The sequence below is a fragment of the Pteropus alecto genome, unplaced genomic scaffold (assembly GCF_000325575.1).
Source record: "Pteropus alecto unplaced genomic scaffold, ASM32557v1 scaffold11, whole genome shotgun sequence".
NCBI classification, from domain to species: domain Eukaryota; kingdom Metazoa; phylum Chordata; class Mammalia; order Chiroptera; family Pteropodidae; genus Pteropus; species Pteropus alecto.
This window is the reverse complement of record NW_006431956.1, coordinates 2,028,245-2,045,692: the sequence shown is the minus strand read 5'-3', so window position 1 is coordinate 2,045,692 and position 17,448 is coordinate 2,028,245. Positions and strand designations below refer to the sequence as shown.

Sequence of the window (17,448 nt, the reverse complement as noted above, 5' to 3'; positions counted from 1 at the left end):
ATATTGTCTTAAAGATCTTTCAACGAGAGGGTATAATTTGAACCCTGTAAAGCTTTTTCTTTTTCCTATAATTTTGAAAGACTCTATTCTCTCTGCCTGTTTTTCAGCAGTAAACGACCCCCTCCCCAGACTATTCAAACCCCAAGTCCGCTCGTTAATTTCACTTCAAAAGAGTATCACTGCCCCCCAAGTGCGCACAAACCGAGGGGGTACATGCACATCAGTATGAATCTGCCGCTTCTTCTCCATTATTACCGTGGGGAGGAAGCCGTGCACCCTCATGCTACAGCGCGAGAGAGACTTTTAACTTCATATGTGATAAAATATTACTTTTTACATTTTTTCCACACAAACACAGGCAGCGGGATGGACCTGGCCCATGGGCCGCGGTTTGCTGACCTCTGATTTAGATTAAAAAAAGAAAAACTCTTTACTGATCAAGTTACATAACGTGCATTACTATGTGATGTGTGCCTCTTTTCCCCTCTCTTATTTAAATGTAAAATGTAGTATATTTCACTGAATTTATTCTTTAGTTCATTATAAGTATTTCCTCGAGTCTGACTTTGGTCGAATGATTATTACTCATACAACATGGCAGTTATATCTGAAAGTTCACCTGCTATATAACGTACTCCATGGGCAATTCGTCTGTAATGTCTGGGTACTGCGACCCCCAAAGCTGTACCTTCTGTTCCACAGTAACGGAATCTATTTCTCACATCTTCCGGTATCTCAGGTGTATGAGTGACTTACTGAGAGAAGAAAAAGTCGACAGAATGACTGAAAGACGCTTAAGGGTGGATGAGATGACTATTATTATCACTGCTCCTTTTTACAAAGCCCATTTCTCCAAAGGGAACGTGCAAGCCAAACGCGTGTGGAAGTAAAGATTAAGTGACTTACTGAGAAACAGGAATAAACATGAACTAGTAGGAGAAAAGTATTTGTTGACTGACATATAAAAACATCTTCCCCTTAGAGACATAAGCCCAAACCCAGAATTCCCGAGAAGATGGTACGAACAGTTACTCTGGTTGGGTCTCCTTGCTGACCGACCTCTGTCCCCTACTGGTTGAGAGAGATAAGGGTAAATTTATTCAAATTTTTGTAGGTAAGGTCGAGGGCACCAGGTATACCAGTAACTGGTTAATAAAGAGCCGAATCTACAGTATTTTTGTTACGCTGTCTAAGCGTCGGCAAAACCACCATCTATCGTCTAGGTTTCTACTGGTGAAACCAAAAAGAGGACTGTGGAGATTGTGCAGATAATTTAGGTAGGAAAAGAACGAACTATCTGGATTTTCTCCTTTCTATCTTCAGAAGAGCATACGCTCCCCCAGAAGGCTGTTTATCATAATGGTGACGGACTTTCGTCAATGAATTACATTGGAAGTTCACAAAAGCGGCAGCATAAAATAAATACAAACTTTAAATGGAATGAACCACCGAGAACACAAAGCATATTTTTACTCTACCTACTAAACAAATCCATGGGCCCTATTTTCATTTTTGTAGTTAAAAACTGAATGAAAATTAACTGTCTTGTAAGCCTATTTTCTACAGAATATTTGATTGTTTGCAATGTAAACTAATCCATTTTCAGGCTTACTGGTAAAAAAATAAGGTTGTCAACTTGTACATTTAGCTTGTGAAATTCATTGAAATGATATATAGTATGATTTTTGAATAAAAGGAAGACTTCAATGTGATTTACCAAAAAAAAAAAAATCCTTATTAGGATCACAAAAGAGCATTGCGGGCCCTAATTCACACCCCAGAAATGAATAAAGAAGCACAGCCACTTCATTCACTTTCAAGAAAGGTGGGGGCTGATGTGATGATGTTGTAAAAATTAAGACAAACAGCACACCTGGGGTTTACGTTTAACTTCTCTCTTAAAAATAAAAGCAGGTAATTAAGATTTCCGTTATTATTATGTACTGGTTTATGAAGCCTTTGGCAGTAGCTTTGTTTTACAGGTACAGAATAAAGCCATGTGCCATCTGAGCGAGAAGAGAATCTCGGTGTCTGCGATAGTGACGGGGAATACATACTGAGAAGGTGTAGCATTACACCCGCCGAGGTGTACTACGGCAGTTCATCTCTTCAATACATAATCTCTTACTTACTTTTCAGATAACCAGAACTGTAAAAGCCAGGCAAAAGCAATGTTATGTGCTCGTACTTAATAAAGAGAGAAAGAACAAGGAAATTAAAAAAAAAAAAAAAAGATCATACATGTTAAATAAAGCAATATGCATTTACTCTGCGGAAGAAAGCAATACGAATTGAAAATGAAGGATTCTCAAAGTAAGGCATGAGCCTGCATTTCACACCGGGTGAAGGAAAGCTCCGAATCCATCAGGCAAGAGAAGAGACGGTTCAGTTCAATCCACTCCACTCTAACTCACACGCTCATACTCACATCTTGTCTTGGCCAGCACCGACTCGGAGGGTTAATCTGGGGATAACCGGACTTGGGGCTGGAACAGCTGGCTCCACTTTTATCTGTTGAAGTTAGGACAGCAGAGTGAAATACAGTTTTTTTTTGTTTTTTTTTTTTTTTCCACCAAAAGTACCTCCTACTGCTTCTCCTACTTCCCCATCTCCACAAACCTGATAAGCAGGTTTAAGCCTCAAACGCGGCTAGAAGACTTGCTGGATGCACAGATAACCTGGGCCACACAAGGCTCTGGCTTCTCAACGACCAAAGGCTACCTGGCATCGTGAGAAATTCTACAAACTTTAATCACGTCCTGTCAATGGGGTCGTTATCTATTTTCTTAGTTTTGGTTAATTTCTTAGATTTTATTGTTAGAATTTTTTAAACAGAAATTGTTATCTAGAGCACCTGGTGGAGAGCTGAAGTAGTTGCCAGACTTACCATGAACAGAAAAAAAAAAATACAGTGATCTCTCCGCTATAAAAGGCATCTATTATGGGATTTGTAAAACTGTAAACTCACCTTAAGTCTGCATTACATAAGAGAGTGAAACATCAAGTGTGACTATAGCATTAAACTGCTCAATTTCTTGGCTAGTAGAACAAAGATCCGAAATACTATAAAGAAACCAAATATGTTTTAGAAAGGATGTGTGGCGAAGGCAGCGACTGATGGAGAAGTTAAAGGTCACAGAGAGTCGGAAAGGGGGGGACACGATTAAGTACAATGTCAGAGGGGCCCTTTCCATTTGGGTGAAGACCCTATGGAGTAACAAATACGTGGAATGAACAGACTGAAAAAACATTATCATCTATATCACAGCTTTGCAACAGGGGATTTATTCCCATTTTTGGTGGGGCAGCTCTTTGTTGAGTGGGACTGTGCCGGGCACTGCCGGATGGTGACCGCCCAGGTCTCGGGTAGTACTGTAGACACACTGCTCGTCACTGTGACATCCACCAGCAAACTACTGATGATACATTTCGAGCTTAAGAATTAAATCGTAATGAAACAGACTGGTGGTTTTAAAGGAGAATGAATATATTACAATACCCAATATATTATATCATATGACTTATATATTGCACATTGAGCAAATCTACTCTTTTTTCATAAATTTTTACCTGTCCTCTTTTAAAGTTTATTTTTAATGTTGTTACATCAAGATCTATGGCCTGGACCGCTAGGGAAACTGTCAAGCCCCCACAAACTCGTGTCCCCGACTCCACTAGGGCCCACCTCCGCGGTGTGCTAACACACCTTCCCCCATCGATGAGCCTGTTCGTTTCTGCGTTTTCGACCTCAGTCCCATTCAACATTTTCATGCAGCTTTTACAAGTGCTTGACTTCATCTTTTCCTTAAATTGCCTCTTCTTCAGTCTCTAGCTTTCCACGGACTCCTCAACCCGCTCCAATCTACTCTCAGCCCAGCCACGCCGCCAAGCCCACTCGCTCTGGACGCCACTTACTTCCTAACGTCCCTCACGTCCCAGGACGTTTCTCCAGGGTAGGTCTCCTCCCTCCTCCTCCTCCTCTCTTACAAAGCCCTCTGCTTGTGCCTGACCTTATTTGGTCCTCTCCTCCTGTCATCCCCCCCGTTTCTTCAGTGATCCATCCCTGTCCATGGTTTTCAGTGTAAGCCTGAAATATGCCGTGTCTCCAGACTCTCCCCTAGGCTGGCACTGAGGGAGCCGAAGACTGAAACCTAATGTTGCTGACGGAGCGTTTTCAACCACAGAGCTGAATGGTGCTTCACCTCATCACACCTTTAACTCCCAGCTTCCCCAAAGACCTGCCCCTCTCCATGGTACCACCTTTTTTGGGGGGGAGGCGGATGGCCCCTTCATCTGCCTAGGTCTTTGGATGGTATGGCCCAGCCATTTTCCTTGAACCCTTAGGGGATCAAGAGTCCGTGGGGTGGGGTCAGAGCAAGACCCCTGTACAATAAGTGAGGTGACTCTGCCACATCTCAATGCTGAGGTCTCGCATAAAGCTGTCCACTTTGTCTGCAGCATCTTTTACGATGACTGACATAGACTTGTGAGATGGCTAAGGTTGGTGGTAAAATATTTTTTTTCTCCATGGAAGGCTAACTAGTTTATGTGGAAAGTGAGATTAACTTTGACCTCACTTCCCCTCAACTAAACTGCCTGGCTTTTCGATGCTGTCTTAAATGGCTTGGCGGGGGACAAAAGAATTAAGACACGGTCTCTTCATGGGCCACCATAAAAAAAAGTTAAATGATGCCACATGTAAAAAATAAGAATAATAGAGATACTTCTTATAAGTCAAATTAAAAATGGTATAAATGTAACCTGAAGACAAGAGCTATTTAGTAAACCTGTTGAGTTACTGAATGATTTAGAGCCTGTTACCTCGGCTCGAAGTTTTACCTGTAATGAAGATGAGCACACAGTCCAAACAGCGATACCTCTGAGAGTGAAGGTGGGCAGAGTTATCCACAGCACACGACCGGTGCAAGCTGGACTGTCCTGGACAAACCAGGACATCCGGTCACCCTACCTAAGATACTCAAGTGCCTTCATTTCGTTCTTAAAGAAGCTAAATCAGATTTAACTTAAAGACAAAAATCCAGCAAGTGTTGAAAAAGGTTAATAACAATGCTAATAACGCAGATAGAGAAAGTACAATTTCTAAATAAAGATTTCTGTGCTTGCTTCGGCAGCACGTGTACTAAAATTGGAACAATACGCAGAAGATTAGCATGGCCCCAGCGCAGAGATGCCACGCAAATTCGTGAAGCGTTCCATATCTTAAAACAATAATTAAAAAATAACAGAAATTCCTCACCAGACTCTTGTTTACGCTAACTTTGTGCAAATGCCTACCAAGATAAAGAGACGTTTCCTACAATCCTAAACCAATTTCCCAGAAATCAACAAACGAAATGACAATTACTTCAATCGCTTAAACGTATGACTAACGCCATCTTTGTATGGCATGAAGCCAAGACCTGGGGACGGCGTGGGCCTCTAAGGGTTAAAATAAAAGAAGAGGGCTTTGGAGGGTTGCTGAGAACTGGGGCGCGCGGGAGAGCATTTACAGTGGATTACCACGTCCCGATTCTCCGAAGAGGCAAAGTCCAGTAATGTTAGACTCCTTTGTGGCTAACTAAAAATACATTGTCAGTGGATTTGTCCAGTTTTATGTATAAGCAATACTTCTTTCACCTGAACTAATACTAGTAGTCATATAAGCCCCTTATTGCCATGTGCTGCATTTTTTTTGCTAATCTTCAAGGATTTAGCTTCTTTGCCACATACCTCAGGGCACCAACTGATAAAGCTCTAACTCTCCATTTTTCCAGGACACCAGCAGTGCGGCCTTGCAAAAAATGAAAATCGCTCAAGAGATTTAAAGGGGAAATTTATTTTTAAAATCCTGACTTGAAGCAAAGAGGTGGATTTTTAAAAAGCTTATCTATAAAGAATCAGTTTAAATTTAAATTCTATCTTGGAACTCTTTCATGCATTCCAGCTTTAAAGTTTATCTTCTGACAGGGACTTTCTGCAAAGGTAATGGGCAGCTTTGTCAATATAATCTGGCCAAGTTTTTATTTTCTATTTTTTCTTAATGTTAAACTTCTTTCATTAAAAAAGCCCCATGTATGTGTGCTAGGTAGGGTAGCAGCCAGTTCAGCCAGCATTAGTTCAGATTCCTGTCTATGCTAGTATGTCGGAAAAATATCCACAAATAGTGGGGATGAAAAGCCAAATTTAATTACCTAACGACCTGGATGTTGAACTATGACAACTGGTAACCATCTTACTGTCTTTCTTAGCAGTCGAGGTCTTTACGTTACTTCCACGTAGAAACATAGTCTAAGTAAACACTGATACACCATTTAAAATATTAAAAGGATGGTCAAAGAGAAGGTGGCCTATGCTGTGGTCACACAGGACAAGTGGAATCCAGCAAGGACAAGAGAAGAGTCAGGCTTTCGTTAAGCGCTCGGTGTTCACTCACATGAAGACTTGGGGATGGCCTTTGGTAAACGTCTATAAATTCAAATGTGCTCATTTAAACATCGGTTACTAGTTTCCTCTTGGAACAGACAGTAATAAGAAACAGGAAAGGAATATTTCCCTCTTTTTACTGGGTTATTTTATTTACCGAAAACCCTTCATTTCACTAGTTAATTATGAGAGCAGTTAAGACTGGAAATGAGATGTTACTTTAAATAGCAGGGAATAAATTATATAAACGTCTAACTAAAACAAATAAATAAACAAACAGATAAACAAACAGAAGGGAAGATGATGAGAACCTTTTGTTACAGGCACGTGGCAGTAAGACTATCATTCTCTAAAGAGCAAACTGTTTAAGTGCAATAAAAGACTATTTTGGGGGGCAAATGCTGAGGATTTGGGGATAGACTGAGGAAACGTTCGACCCTGTAACTGTTCATTACTGAAGCCACAGAAGCTTCGAGGCCCTCCACTGCCTGTCCCTTCAGATACGGCAGCTGAACAGGAGCTCTCTGAGGTCTCTTCAGGGACTAAACTTTTCTAGATCATGACGTCACCTTGCTCGAGAGGATGAAGCCGTGCCTGTCCCTGTCATCGGCTTCCATCAGAGGAGATGGCCTGAGGAGGCTGTCGGGTAACAGAGAACGCAGGCTTTGCTCAGACAGACCCGGGGCGAGCTGTGGCTCTTCACTCGCCAGCTGCAAGTTCCCTGACCTTTCCGTTGTCCTCAACGGCAAAGCAGCAGCGACAGTACCAAACCCTCGGAGCCGTTGGGGGGATTAATTAATCGAATTCTGGCCAGGTCTGGCAAGTACCAACTGTACGTACTCAGTAAATGATGGCTGCCAGCGTCACTATCTGGGTTAGTTCATGCAAAAGCTGACGTTAGCTCAAATAAAACGACTCATCAGTAGGTAGGATAATAACTTGGGAAATCCTTTACAGAACTGATGAGCTGTCCATTACGAGCAAATCTCAGTCCTCTATGAGTTGACTATCGATGTTCATTAGCTGTACGAAAATCTGGAATTGTCACAGTCATCTACTAGTCTTAAATGGCACAAACTAATCTTGTTTTCTATGAGAGGGCTGAAGAGAAGGCCTGTTAAGCCACAACATTGTTAGAGAAGGTAGAGGTGACCCACACTGCTGTGACGCTGTCTTCCCTAGTCCTGAAGGGGAGGAAGGAGGCAGAGGGAGGGAGAGAGGGCCGGCAGTCAGGCGAGGCTGGTGGATGAGCTGAGTTTAGATCCACGTTGTCTGACTGCTGAAGCCCATGCCCTCCGCGGGCCGGCGCGGGCCCTCTTTCTCTACTGACGTCATCGTTTTGGGGGTGAAACTCTAGGATGGCGTCTTAGATCACATTCCAATAAGAGCATAAAAACATGTTTCTAAGTTTGACTGATGGATTTGGGCTCATCTCCTACATAAGGCTATCTGTAAAACTGTTCAATTCCATTAACATAAATGAGACGTTCTCTTTAACAGTGATCCTCCTCCACCCCCCCCCAAAACACTTAAAATACTAAATTTTAATTAACATAGTCCTGTAACATTCATCTAAACCTCAAAGATCCACGGCTAATAAATTAAGTCACACGATACATGCACCGACACAAACACAAAGTTTTTAAACTGCTCTGAAAGTTACTGCGGGGTGTGTCACACGTCGACACCATTGCTCTTACTTAAAGAGGGAGAGCCCAGACTCCCGGCCCTGGCTAATGCGTGATATTAACTACCGGCTTGTGAGTCAGTCGCTGTCCTCTGCATTACAACCGCGACTGGGAAAACGAGTTTGCTTCTGATGGCGCGTCACTCAACCAGGCGCCTGCGCACGCCGCTTCGCTCGGCCCATTTCAAATTCAATGCAGCAGAGCGCAGTGGTTAGCGAGGCCGGTTACGGCATCCGATGGCCTGGGCTGGACTGCGCCTCCCGTTCAGCCCCTACCTAAGTGTGTGATCTTGTGCGGGTTTGTTAATCTCTCTAAGCCCCAATTTCTCATCTTAAAGTGATAATAATTACAGTAACTACCTTACAGAGTTGTGGTAAGGACGTAAACTTATAGTGTTTAGCATATAGTGATCACTCAATAAATGTTAACTCTTACTGTTCCGCTGTTTTAAAAAAAAAGTGTGATTATCATATTCCTACTTTAAAGACGAAGTACCTGGGGAGTAAAGAAATGAAAAAGCTTGTCCTGGCTCTTCCCTCAGATCTGCTGGATTCCAAAGCTCCAGGCTCCTTCTCCTCACCATGCAGATCCCCATTTAATAAACGGTACCGTTGTTGGTGCTTGTACTGGTAAATGTGGGTGTGACAGGTAAAAACTCTACAGGCAGGTAGAAGAGCTATGGGGAGGTTACTTTCTTGTATTATGACGACACCCTCGCTTGCTGCTCTGGGTCAGTGTCAGAGAACTGCTCCTGTGAGCTGGCCGGGACGAGGGGGCAGCTCACATAGGCCTCACCTTGATGTGCCCTTGACCTTTGCTGTCTTTCTTCTGTGGTCAGGAAGGGGTTTCTTAGAGCACGGAGCACACCAGCTTTGGCATTGCTTCCGTTCGCTCGCATGTCTTGAGACTTGGGGGGATTCAGTGGGGTTAACAGCTCAGTTTCTACTCCTTGTCGATGGCGTTTCCATGGGCTGCCCTGGCTATGTCTTTCCTAACTGCATAAAGCGCTGAAATTTAAAAGACTGCCCAAGGAGCAGAAATAATTTTTGAACACCGTGACCACGCTGACCTGCCCTGTCGCACATACGTTAGCTTGTACCGTCGACGGTGTAAAAACTCTGGGTTTCTAGCTTCCAGGGGTTGGCTCGGAGTGGAATAACAACACTCGCCACCAGCATCACCGTCACGTCTGTTTGCGGAGCGTTTGCTTACGTGCCAGACACAGCGCTCAGCGCGTCTCGGCGGTTATCTCATCTCATTTGCTCCTCACAGAACTAACTTGCCCGACTTCACGCAGCTCAAAAAAGTCAGGATTTGAACTCAGGTTTAACTCTAGAGACAATGCTGTTTATTTTTTTTTAAAGACCTTATACGATAGCTGACTTTTTAAGCGTTTACTTTTTGTCACTGACCTGCTCCATAGCCAATCAAAACTGACACAAGGCCTTGAAGGCTTCTGTGAGCGAAATGTGTCACTTGGAACCGAGCCTTTGCCTCCAGCGAGGGTGGTCAGAGGAACTTTGCCTTCTCACGGCCAGACAGATGCGGAGCAGGCATGGGCTGCTGCCGCAGATCTAACCTGACTGGCTTACTCGGATTCACGACGGCCCCACTGACTTCCGAAGCTGAGACGGTGCCGGAAGCAACAGGACCTGTTTGGTTGGCTGGAGGCTCGGCCGCCAGGTTGCTAGGTATATGATGGGTAAGTGACTGATTACGGCCAGGCAAGGTGTCTGAAACAGGAAGGACACCTGTGTGCACGCGACCTGGCTCTGGCCGCCTGGGTGACCTTGGCTTGGACAAGTCACTCTCTCTGGCTCAGTTTCTCATCGGTCAATGGTGATAACAGTACCTGCTGGACCTCTGTCCCAGGTGTGTTAGGAGAAGAAAATAAGGTATGTGGAAGTGCCAGGTACTACATAGGTGATGAAATGACTTTTAAAATGGAAAGAAGAGTTGGATTTCTGTGTCTTGTTAACTTGCCCACGTTCGGTTCTTAATCAGAGTTTCATTCTACTTCTTCATATTTTAGAATACCCAAGGGCTATTTATTAAAGTTAGGCAGAAAAATGTGAGGGTTGCCGTCACATCTGGTCAGCCCGACGAGTTCTTCTAAGTTTGAAATGAAAAATATTGCCAAAGTATTGATAATAGATCTGTGGTAGGTCAAATAGATCATATTTTATCAAGTGAGAAAAATGACTGTGTATTGTTTTGTAGCTAGCCTCAAAGAGGACAGCCTCTAGAAGGCAAGAAAAGGTGTCTGAGGACCTAACTGTACGTCTGCTAGCGGGAGTTCCTGGAAACTTCTGAAGAAAGTTTAAAAGAGAATTTCGAATCAACCAGTCTACCGCTAGGAATCCAAAGAACTCGGACTAAAGAGCCAGGCCATGGAAGCAGAGGCCACGCCTCGCACGCCCGAAGGATGGTGGCCGAGCTCCCCCACGGGACCGCGGGATGGCTACTGGTTCCTGCACTGTGCTCCACCAAGCCCGACTGACCCGCAGCGTAAGACGTTCGCGGTCGCTTTCCTCCCCCGGCCCGGGCTGCAGATCAGCCCGGAGACTCGGAAACAGGTCCTAAGCTTACCAAAGCAGAACGCAGAAGGGCGAGGGATGCCACAGATCGTAGCAGACACCATAACCTTAAATATTTGCAAAAATGGCTCACTCAGAAGAAAATGAGCAAGCAAGGAAGGACCCGGGGTCTTGCTAACTAACTTAAAATAGAGCCGTGGTCCTGCATGCTCTTGGAAAAATGAATGCTGTCCTCTTCGGGTATCTAGTATTTGGGTACAAAACGGTATGTAGTAGACTCGATCCTTACAAAAATATCGTTCACGGTTTAAGATTACCAATCTCTTTAACCTGCCAGAGATTAGTACGGTTAATAGAGAGCTGATGGTCTGATTAGAATCCTCTTAAATTGTTAACGCTTTCTAGTGTATAAGGGGCTTAATTACAAGTCTGTAAGTTTTACAATTAAAGTTAAATTTTGTAACCCCATTACCAACACGTTTCCAGTGACATGGGTGACCTGCATCCAAAACACGGACATAACTGCTGGCCCTGTCACCTGCATTTTTCATCGTCACTGGGACCGTGTTCGGGTCGTGCTGGAAACAGGCAAGTGCTTACTTTTTCGTGCTTGTGTTTCTCCTTTTCTCGCTCTCTCTTCTCTCTCTCTCTCTTCTCTTTCTCTCTCTCCTTCTCTTTCTTCTCCTTTTCCTTCTCCTTCTCTTTCTTTTTCTTCTTCTCCTTTTTGTCCTTTTTCCTTTCTTTGTCCTTAGGTTTCTCTTTTTCTTCAAACAGCTTTTCGGGCAGCATGGGCGACAGGGAGGGCAGCAGGGCCGGGCCCCTGGCGGCCGGGACGGGGCTGAACAGGGGCAGGGCCACGTCCTTGGGTGGCAGTACCAGGGGGGCTGGTGGCGCTTTCCCCTTGTCCTCGCGACCCTTCTCTTTGACTCTGTCCCTGTCTCGCTTCTCTTTCTCCTTCTTGCCCTTTTCTCTATCTTTCTTCTTATCTTTATGCTTCTCCTTGTCCTTCCTCACGAGCCCGTCTTTCAGCCGCACTTTGGAGTCGACGTCCTCGAATTCTCTGATTTTGAACTTGTAGGGGTCCGACTCGTCCTCCCGCAGGAGCTCCTTCCACGGGGACTTGGTCTCCTTGCTGGCTTCCTTTTCCTTCTCCTTATCTTTCCCTTTCTCCTTCTCCTTACTTCTGTCCTTGCCTTTGTCTCTCTCCCTCTCCCTGTCTCTCTGCTTCTCTTTCTTCTTCATTTTCGTCTTCAGTTCCTTTTTCAACTTCTTTTTGACGTCCGCCGAGGACGGCGGTTTGGCCCGCTCCTCGTACAGCTTGTGCAGGGGTTCGGGCGTGGGAGGGGAGATGGAGGGAGACGACAGGTAAGGGAAGCTGGGGGGCACGCCGGGCGCCGTCCCCAACTTTGCTTTCCGTACGACCTCGTCGATGGAGGCGTCCATCGTCCAGGAGTTATCCGAGCTGGACGTCCCACTGGCCAGAGGCAGCGGCGTGGCCCCCGCCTTAGTGAAGGTGTTGGAGGGGGCGGCCTTGGGAGTCATGCATTCCGGCCCCGAGATGCGCTTAGGGCTGGTGAACATGTCGCCTTCTGATTCTGAGCCCGAGGAGAACTCGAAAGGGTCCGGCTCCCTCTCGGCACAGGCCCGGGCGATCACGGCGTCGATGGAGTCGTCGATGGTTTTGTCGGTGACCGGGGCCTTTTTGGGCGGATTCTCAGTGCTCAGCTTCCCTGGGTCCGGGGGGATGTGCACGTGTGTGACCGCGGGGGCCTCTTTGCTCATCTTCTCGCCTGCTGTGGCCGAAAGGGTCCTGTTTGGCGTCTCGGGCCTGACGGGTGTTTGGGGGACATGGGACACAGCCTTGGGGCTCTTGGGGCTTCGGGGGCTCTTGGAACGTCCAGGAGATTTCTTTTCTTTGGACATCGTTTTCGGGGACCGGATGGGACTTCCGACCATTGCCGGCGCCTGAGGAGTTTTAGGGGACTTAGACTTCTGTCCCGGAGACGTCGTTTTCGTCTTTGCCTTCGGCGTGAACGACTTTGTCTCTAAGGGCTTTGCGGCTGGCAGCTGTGATTTTGCGACGGGCGCTAACATCGGCGGCTCTGGCGACGCGGGCGCGGGGTCGCTGCTGTCCTGCACGTGGACGGGAGACAGCAGCGGGGGGATCTTCTGCGTGTTGATCGAGCTGAGCGGCTCCCGAGCTTCCGACAGCACCGCGTCCAGCGCGTCCCCCTTGGCGTTCAGCAGTCGCGGCCGCTTCACCGCGGGCATCTCCTCGGCTTCCGGACTGTCCAACGGTCTCTTACCCAAGAAATTCTCGTCATTGATGATCTCCTCCTCCTCCAGCTCGTCGTCTGCTTCCAGGGGAACCTGCATGGCTTCCGCCGACGTCCCCCCATCGGTGGGCACCTGCTCTTCTTCTTCTTCTGGTGAAGGAAGGAAAAACAGTGTTATTGGTGTATTTCAAAAAACAAAAAACAAAACACGTCTAACAAATAAAAATAATACTTTCTAGGAAAGGAAAACAATGATTTCTAGGAAACAGAGAAAATTTTTGACAGTGTTGAGAGGAAAGTTTTCGAGGATCTTCCAGACTCGCACACCGTCATTGTCTGAGGAGCGGCAATCGGTGACGGCCACCGAGGCGAACGACGGGGCCCTGTCTGGTGGTTCGGCCCTACTTTCGGGATCTGGAGTTTGCTAAGTATTTCCTGTCTGTCATCTGCTTCCTTTTATTAATTCTTTTCCTGACCCGACTAAATACTTTCTCTTTTCCTCTTCCTCGTGTACACACACACACACACACACACACACACACACACACGCTTCTCAAAATCAAGATGTTGGTTATTACACGACTACTACCCTTGGAAATGACGGCAAGGCGTACACTTTTTCAGGACCTTTATAACATGTAATTCTCGAGGTTCGGGAACGGGAAGCCTCGACCCGGGCACGACCCGCATGCTCCTGACGCCCTCCGCTTCGCCTGTGTGACACCCGCCGCGTTGCGAGGCGACGTGCCGCAGCGGCACACGTGCTGGCGGGCGTGTCGGCGAGGTGCTGTGTCAGCCAGCGTTCCGGCACTACCGCGGCAGAGGCCGTAGGCAATCTCTCAACGGCTCTGAGCCTGTTTCCCGAACTTTCCAAGGGGGCCAACGTTACTCGCCCTGCGACTCGACGGGGCTGCTGTAAGGTCGCATCACTTTTTTCTGCGCGTGTTAACTACGCGCACACCACGCGCAGCGCACGATGAAGGCCGGGAGCACTCCTGGACTCGATCAGAAACAAATCATGACCTAGGAGAGCTTGTGGTTTAGCAGGGGACGCTGTACGAGTGCATCAGACACGGCATGAGCAGCGCCGTAAGACAAAGCGCTGCAGTAGCTCCGAGAAGCAGGTGGCAGCAATGTCACAGGCGGGGAGACCTGACAGGCTACGCGGCATTCCGGATTTCTAGTGCTGGGGAATAATGAAGCACAGGAACGGGTGACAAAGAGACGGAGTTGGGACACAGGACGTGTAGAAGAACCAGGGAATAATCTGTCTGGAAATCAGGGGACAAAATGGGGGATAAGTTTAGAAGGTAAGTTTAGTAAGGTCACATCTAGATGCCAGAAATTTTGAATTCCAGAAAAATGAACAATGATTTTCATTCTACTGGTAGTTTGGACTTAGTGAAGATTTTTAGACAAGGGAGAAAATGACATATATCGGGGCATATGTTAGCAAAATTATTCTGGCAGGAACACATATGACGGATGGGCGGTAACAGACACTAATGCAGCGGTGACAAGTTAGGGGTCACTGAAATGACGAAGGTAAGTGACAGTGTCTGAACGAGAATAGTGGCAACAAGCAGGAAGTGACAGAGGCGAATGACATGTGAAGATGGACGAACAGAATCTGATAGGTGACTGGTGTAAGGGTGGAGGAAGGGGTCACACGCCACGCCCAGCCTGAGCCCGGGGAGAGAGGGGAAGCCGGTCACTGACGAGGCGGGAGGCAGGCGGAGGAGGAGGACGGCTGTTAATCGGCTCAGGCGCAGATGCGGGGTTTGATGCACAGCTGGCCACTGGTGTCTCCCAGGGAGCTGAAGTCATCCTGAAGTTCGGGACACGGGACCGGGTGTGTGTGTGCGAGGTCTGGCGACATAAATGAAACCACGACAGTGGACGGTATCAGCAGGGGAGGGACGAGGGGTGGGCAGGCCCGGATGCTCTGAGCAGCACCTGCGCCTAACGACAAGAGGGAGCAGGGGAGGCGAGGAAATTCGCGGGGATCAGGAGACGTCAGAGGCAAGGTAAGAGTTTTCAGGAGGAGGGCTGGCGAGCAAAGTGAATGCCTGCGAGGTCGACCAGCGGGAAGGAGCACGGCAGAAGTCACGCCACCGGGGTGTTAAGGAGTGACCAGGAAGTGGGTGACCCCATGAATATGAAAGCGCTTTGTGAACCACAGAGAACAAGGCCCATGAGAGACACAGTTATCACCGCTGTTACTTGCGAATGGCATTACCGCCCGCCCGTCCCCCGGTCAGAAGCACCCCCACATGCCTCTCCTCGCCCCCTTCTCCACCGCCGGCTGTGGACGCGGCGGTGTCCCCGGAGCCTGAGGGTCTTGTGGAACCCTTCTGGGGCTACTGCACGTAGACTGGTCCCCTGCTTACTACTAAATGGAAGGTTACGCCTGAGGTTCTCCATTTAACACGCTGAGCTCCCCAAAAAGCTCTTTGCTGGGAGGCCGAAACATGTTGAAAACCACCATTCTAAAATACAAAACTCCAACTCCGCAGCATGGCCCGCAGGCGCGCCCTCACGCAGCTCAGCAACCCCCACGCCCACCTTTCCTGCTTTTCTGCGGTTACAGATCGTGGTTACACAAGCAACAAAGCAGGCCTAGCAGAGCTGCTACCTGGTCCTTCATGGAAGAGATTTGCTGACTCTTGCCCGAGACCCAACCTATTCAGAGAACTTGAACGTTTTCCCCTTCCCGATCCTTATCGGAATGGCAGGATAAACTTCAAATCTGCTCAAGGGTAAACACACGACATTAGAAAGAAGGCGGCTCTGGAATACTCTCCAAGTGAGCGACAAAGTTCAGAATGCTTATTACGGTTACGTTTCTAAGTCCCAAAGAACCACCTGCCACCCCGCCGGCCCAGAGGTTCGGACGTCCCACGGACGCTGAAGCGGGGGAGAAAGGATCTAAGGGCGACACGTCAGAGCACCTGTCCTCTCCCTCTGGATGACAGCCCGGAGCCTGAGTCCCCAGAGGGGGCCTCAGTGGCCGCTCTAACGTAAGTGGCCCCCAGAAAGGGGCTTCCCGGGACCACCAGGAAGACAGAGCCAGGTCCCCCAGACGGGAGGCCCGTGTCATGGCTGGGCCCACCCGAGCATCTCGCATTCTTGGCACAGCGTGTTATTTCACTAGCGTGAGGGTCTTTCGATCCGGAACTGGCAAGACGGACACCAGATACGCATTTGAACTGCAGGGAGCACAGCATCAAACAAATTCATGGTGGCTGTTCTCGTTCATGGGGAAAAAAATATCAACATAAGGCTCGATTCAGAGTGGTCTCTACAAGCCAGGAGGGGTTACTGTTTTTGTGATTTTTGCTTTTATTGTTTATTTTCATTTTTTTGTTTTTTTCAAGTCCCTGCTGCTAAATTGTATGCATCTAGAAGCTTCACGTGGGTTTGAGGAGTATAAATGATTTATAAAGCTAAGCTATTACAAGTCCTGATTTTAGGAATACAAATTTAAAAATACAAATGCTAATTTTAATAGTTTAACTTACAATTCCTTTTTTATGTTTAGCGATTTTATAAGAGAGAGCTTCCATTGTAGCACTGAAACTAACCAAAACGAAAAAAGAATTTTGCTGGAAGAGCCTTGAACTTTAATAAGATCAGAACAAGTATGAAGAGATTTACAGCACTTTTCTGAATGAGAAATTCTCTGATTCGCCCTCTGCTCTCTCCACCCCAACCTTCACTCTAGGCACCTGCTCTCTCAATTTCTATACGTTCGCCCCTTGTTCCTTTACAGCTTCATCACGTTTGTACCCAGTTTGCTTCTTTGTGAACTTTATGTATGTAAGTGGTATCAGGCTATAACGTTCTTTGGATTCGGTCACCCAGCATACGTCTGTAAGAGTCACCTGTGTTGATGCTGTAGTTCATTCACTGCCATGATTATCAATCCATTCTCCCGGGATGAAAGTTTTCCACTTGAGTAAATATATTTAAAATTTTAAAATACTACAAGAGTCCAACAAATGAATACAGTTGATCTAGCTTATGCTTGCTCGGACACAGATTTAATTGATGATTACACATCAATTTTTTTTATTACATGAGTGATTTTAATTCTATATTCTAAGAGTTTGGAATAAGATAAAATATGTGATGGCTACTGAATGGTTTCTCCTTCACGGTCACCCAAACCCCAACCTGAATGTTAATTTCAGTTCGATAACGGTTGAATGGCAATAAAGTATTCTTCGTGTGTATGTGTATTACAATAAACACCATTTACCAATAATCTATGAAATATCCGCAAGCGTTTTAACGTTCTCTTATGCTCATCCATGGGAACAGTTTTGCTATAACAGCATATAGTTTGGTTTACAGAAGTCGACTATTACAAGATATTTGACCTTGACATGTCACTCCACATAGGTACCAGCTCTAACTTAACACAGCAGCAGAATAAAAGCTGCGTTCCCAAAGGGTGACGTCGTGATATGAGAAGTATTTTAAAGGTGTTTATTTCCACAGAACGAACTCATTTCCTGTTGT

The 17,448-nt window shown here is 46.6% G+C and overlaps 1 protein-coding gene and 1 non-coding gene across 2 annotated transcripts in view; one reads left to right on the top strand and one right to left on the bottom strand.

The window, feature by feature from the left end:
* TAF3 (TATA-box binding protein associated factor 3) overlaps positions 1-17,448 on the bottom strand; it is a 138,150-nt gene that overhangs the window by 24,345 nt on the left and 96,357 nt on the right. Inside the window, exons 3-4 of the mRNA XM_006906957.3 lie at positions 11,249-13,074; positions 2,429-2,511 (exon numbers count right to left, since the gene is read on the bottom strand). Coding sequence (XP_006907019.1) covers positions 2,429-2,511; positions 11,249-13,074 — 1,909 coding nt within the window. The remainder of the gene's footprint in view (positions 1-2,428; positions 2,512-11,248; positions 13,075-17,448) is intronic.
* On the top strand, positions 5,117-5,223 carry LOC112475717. Its single transcript, XR_003044834.1, has one exon. It is a non-coding gene; the product is annotated as a U6 spliceosomal RNA (small nuclear RNA).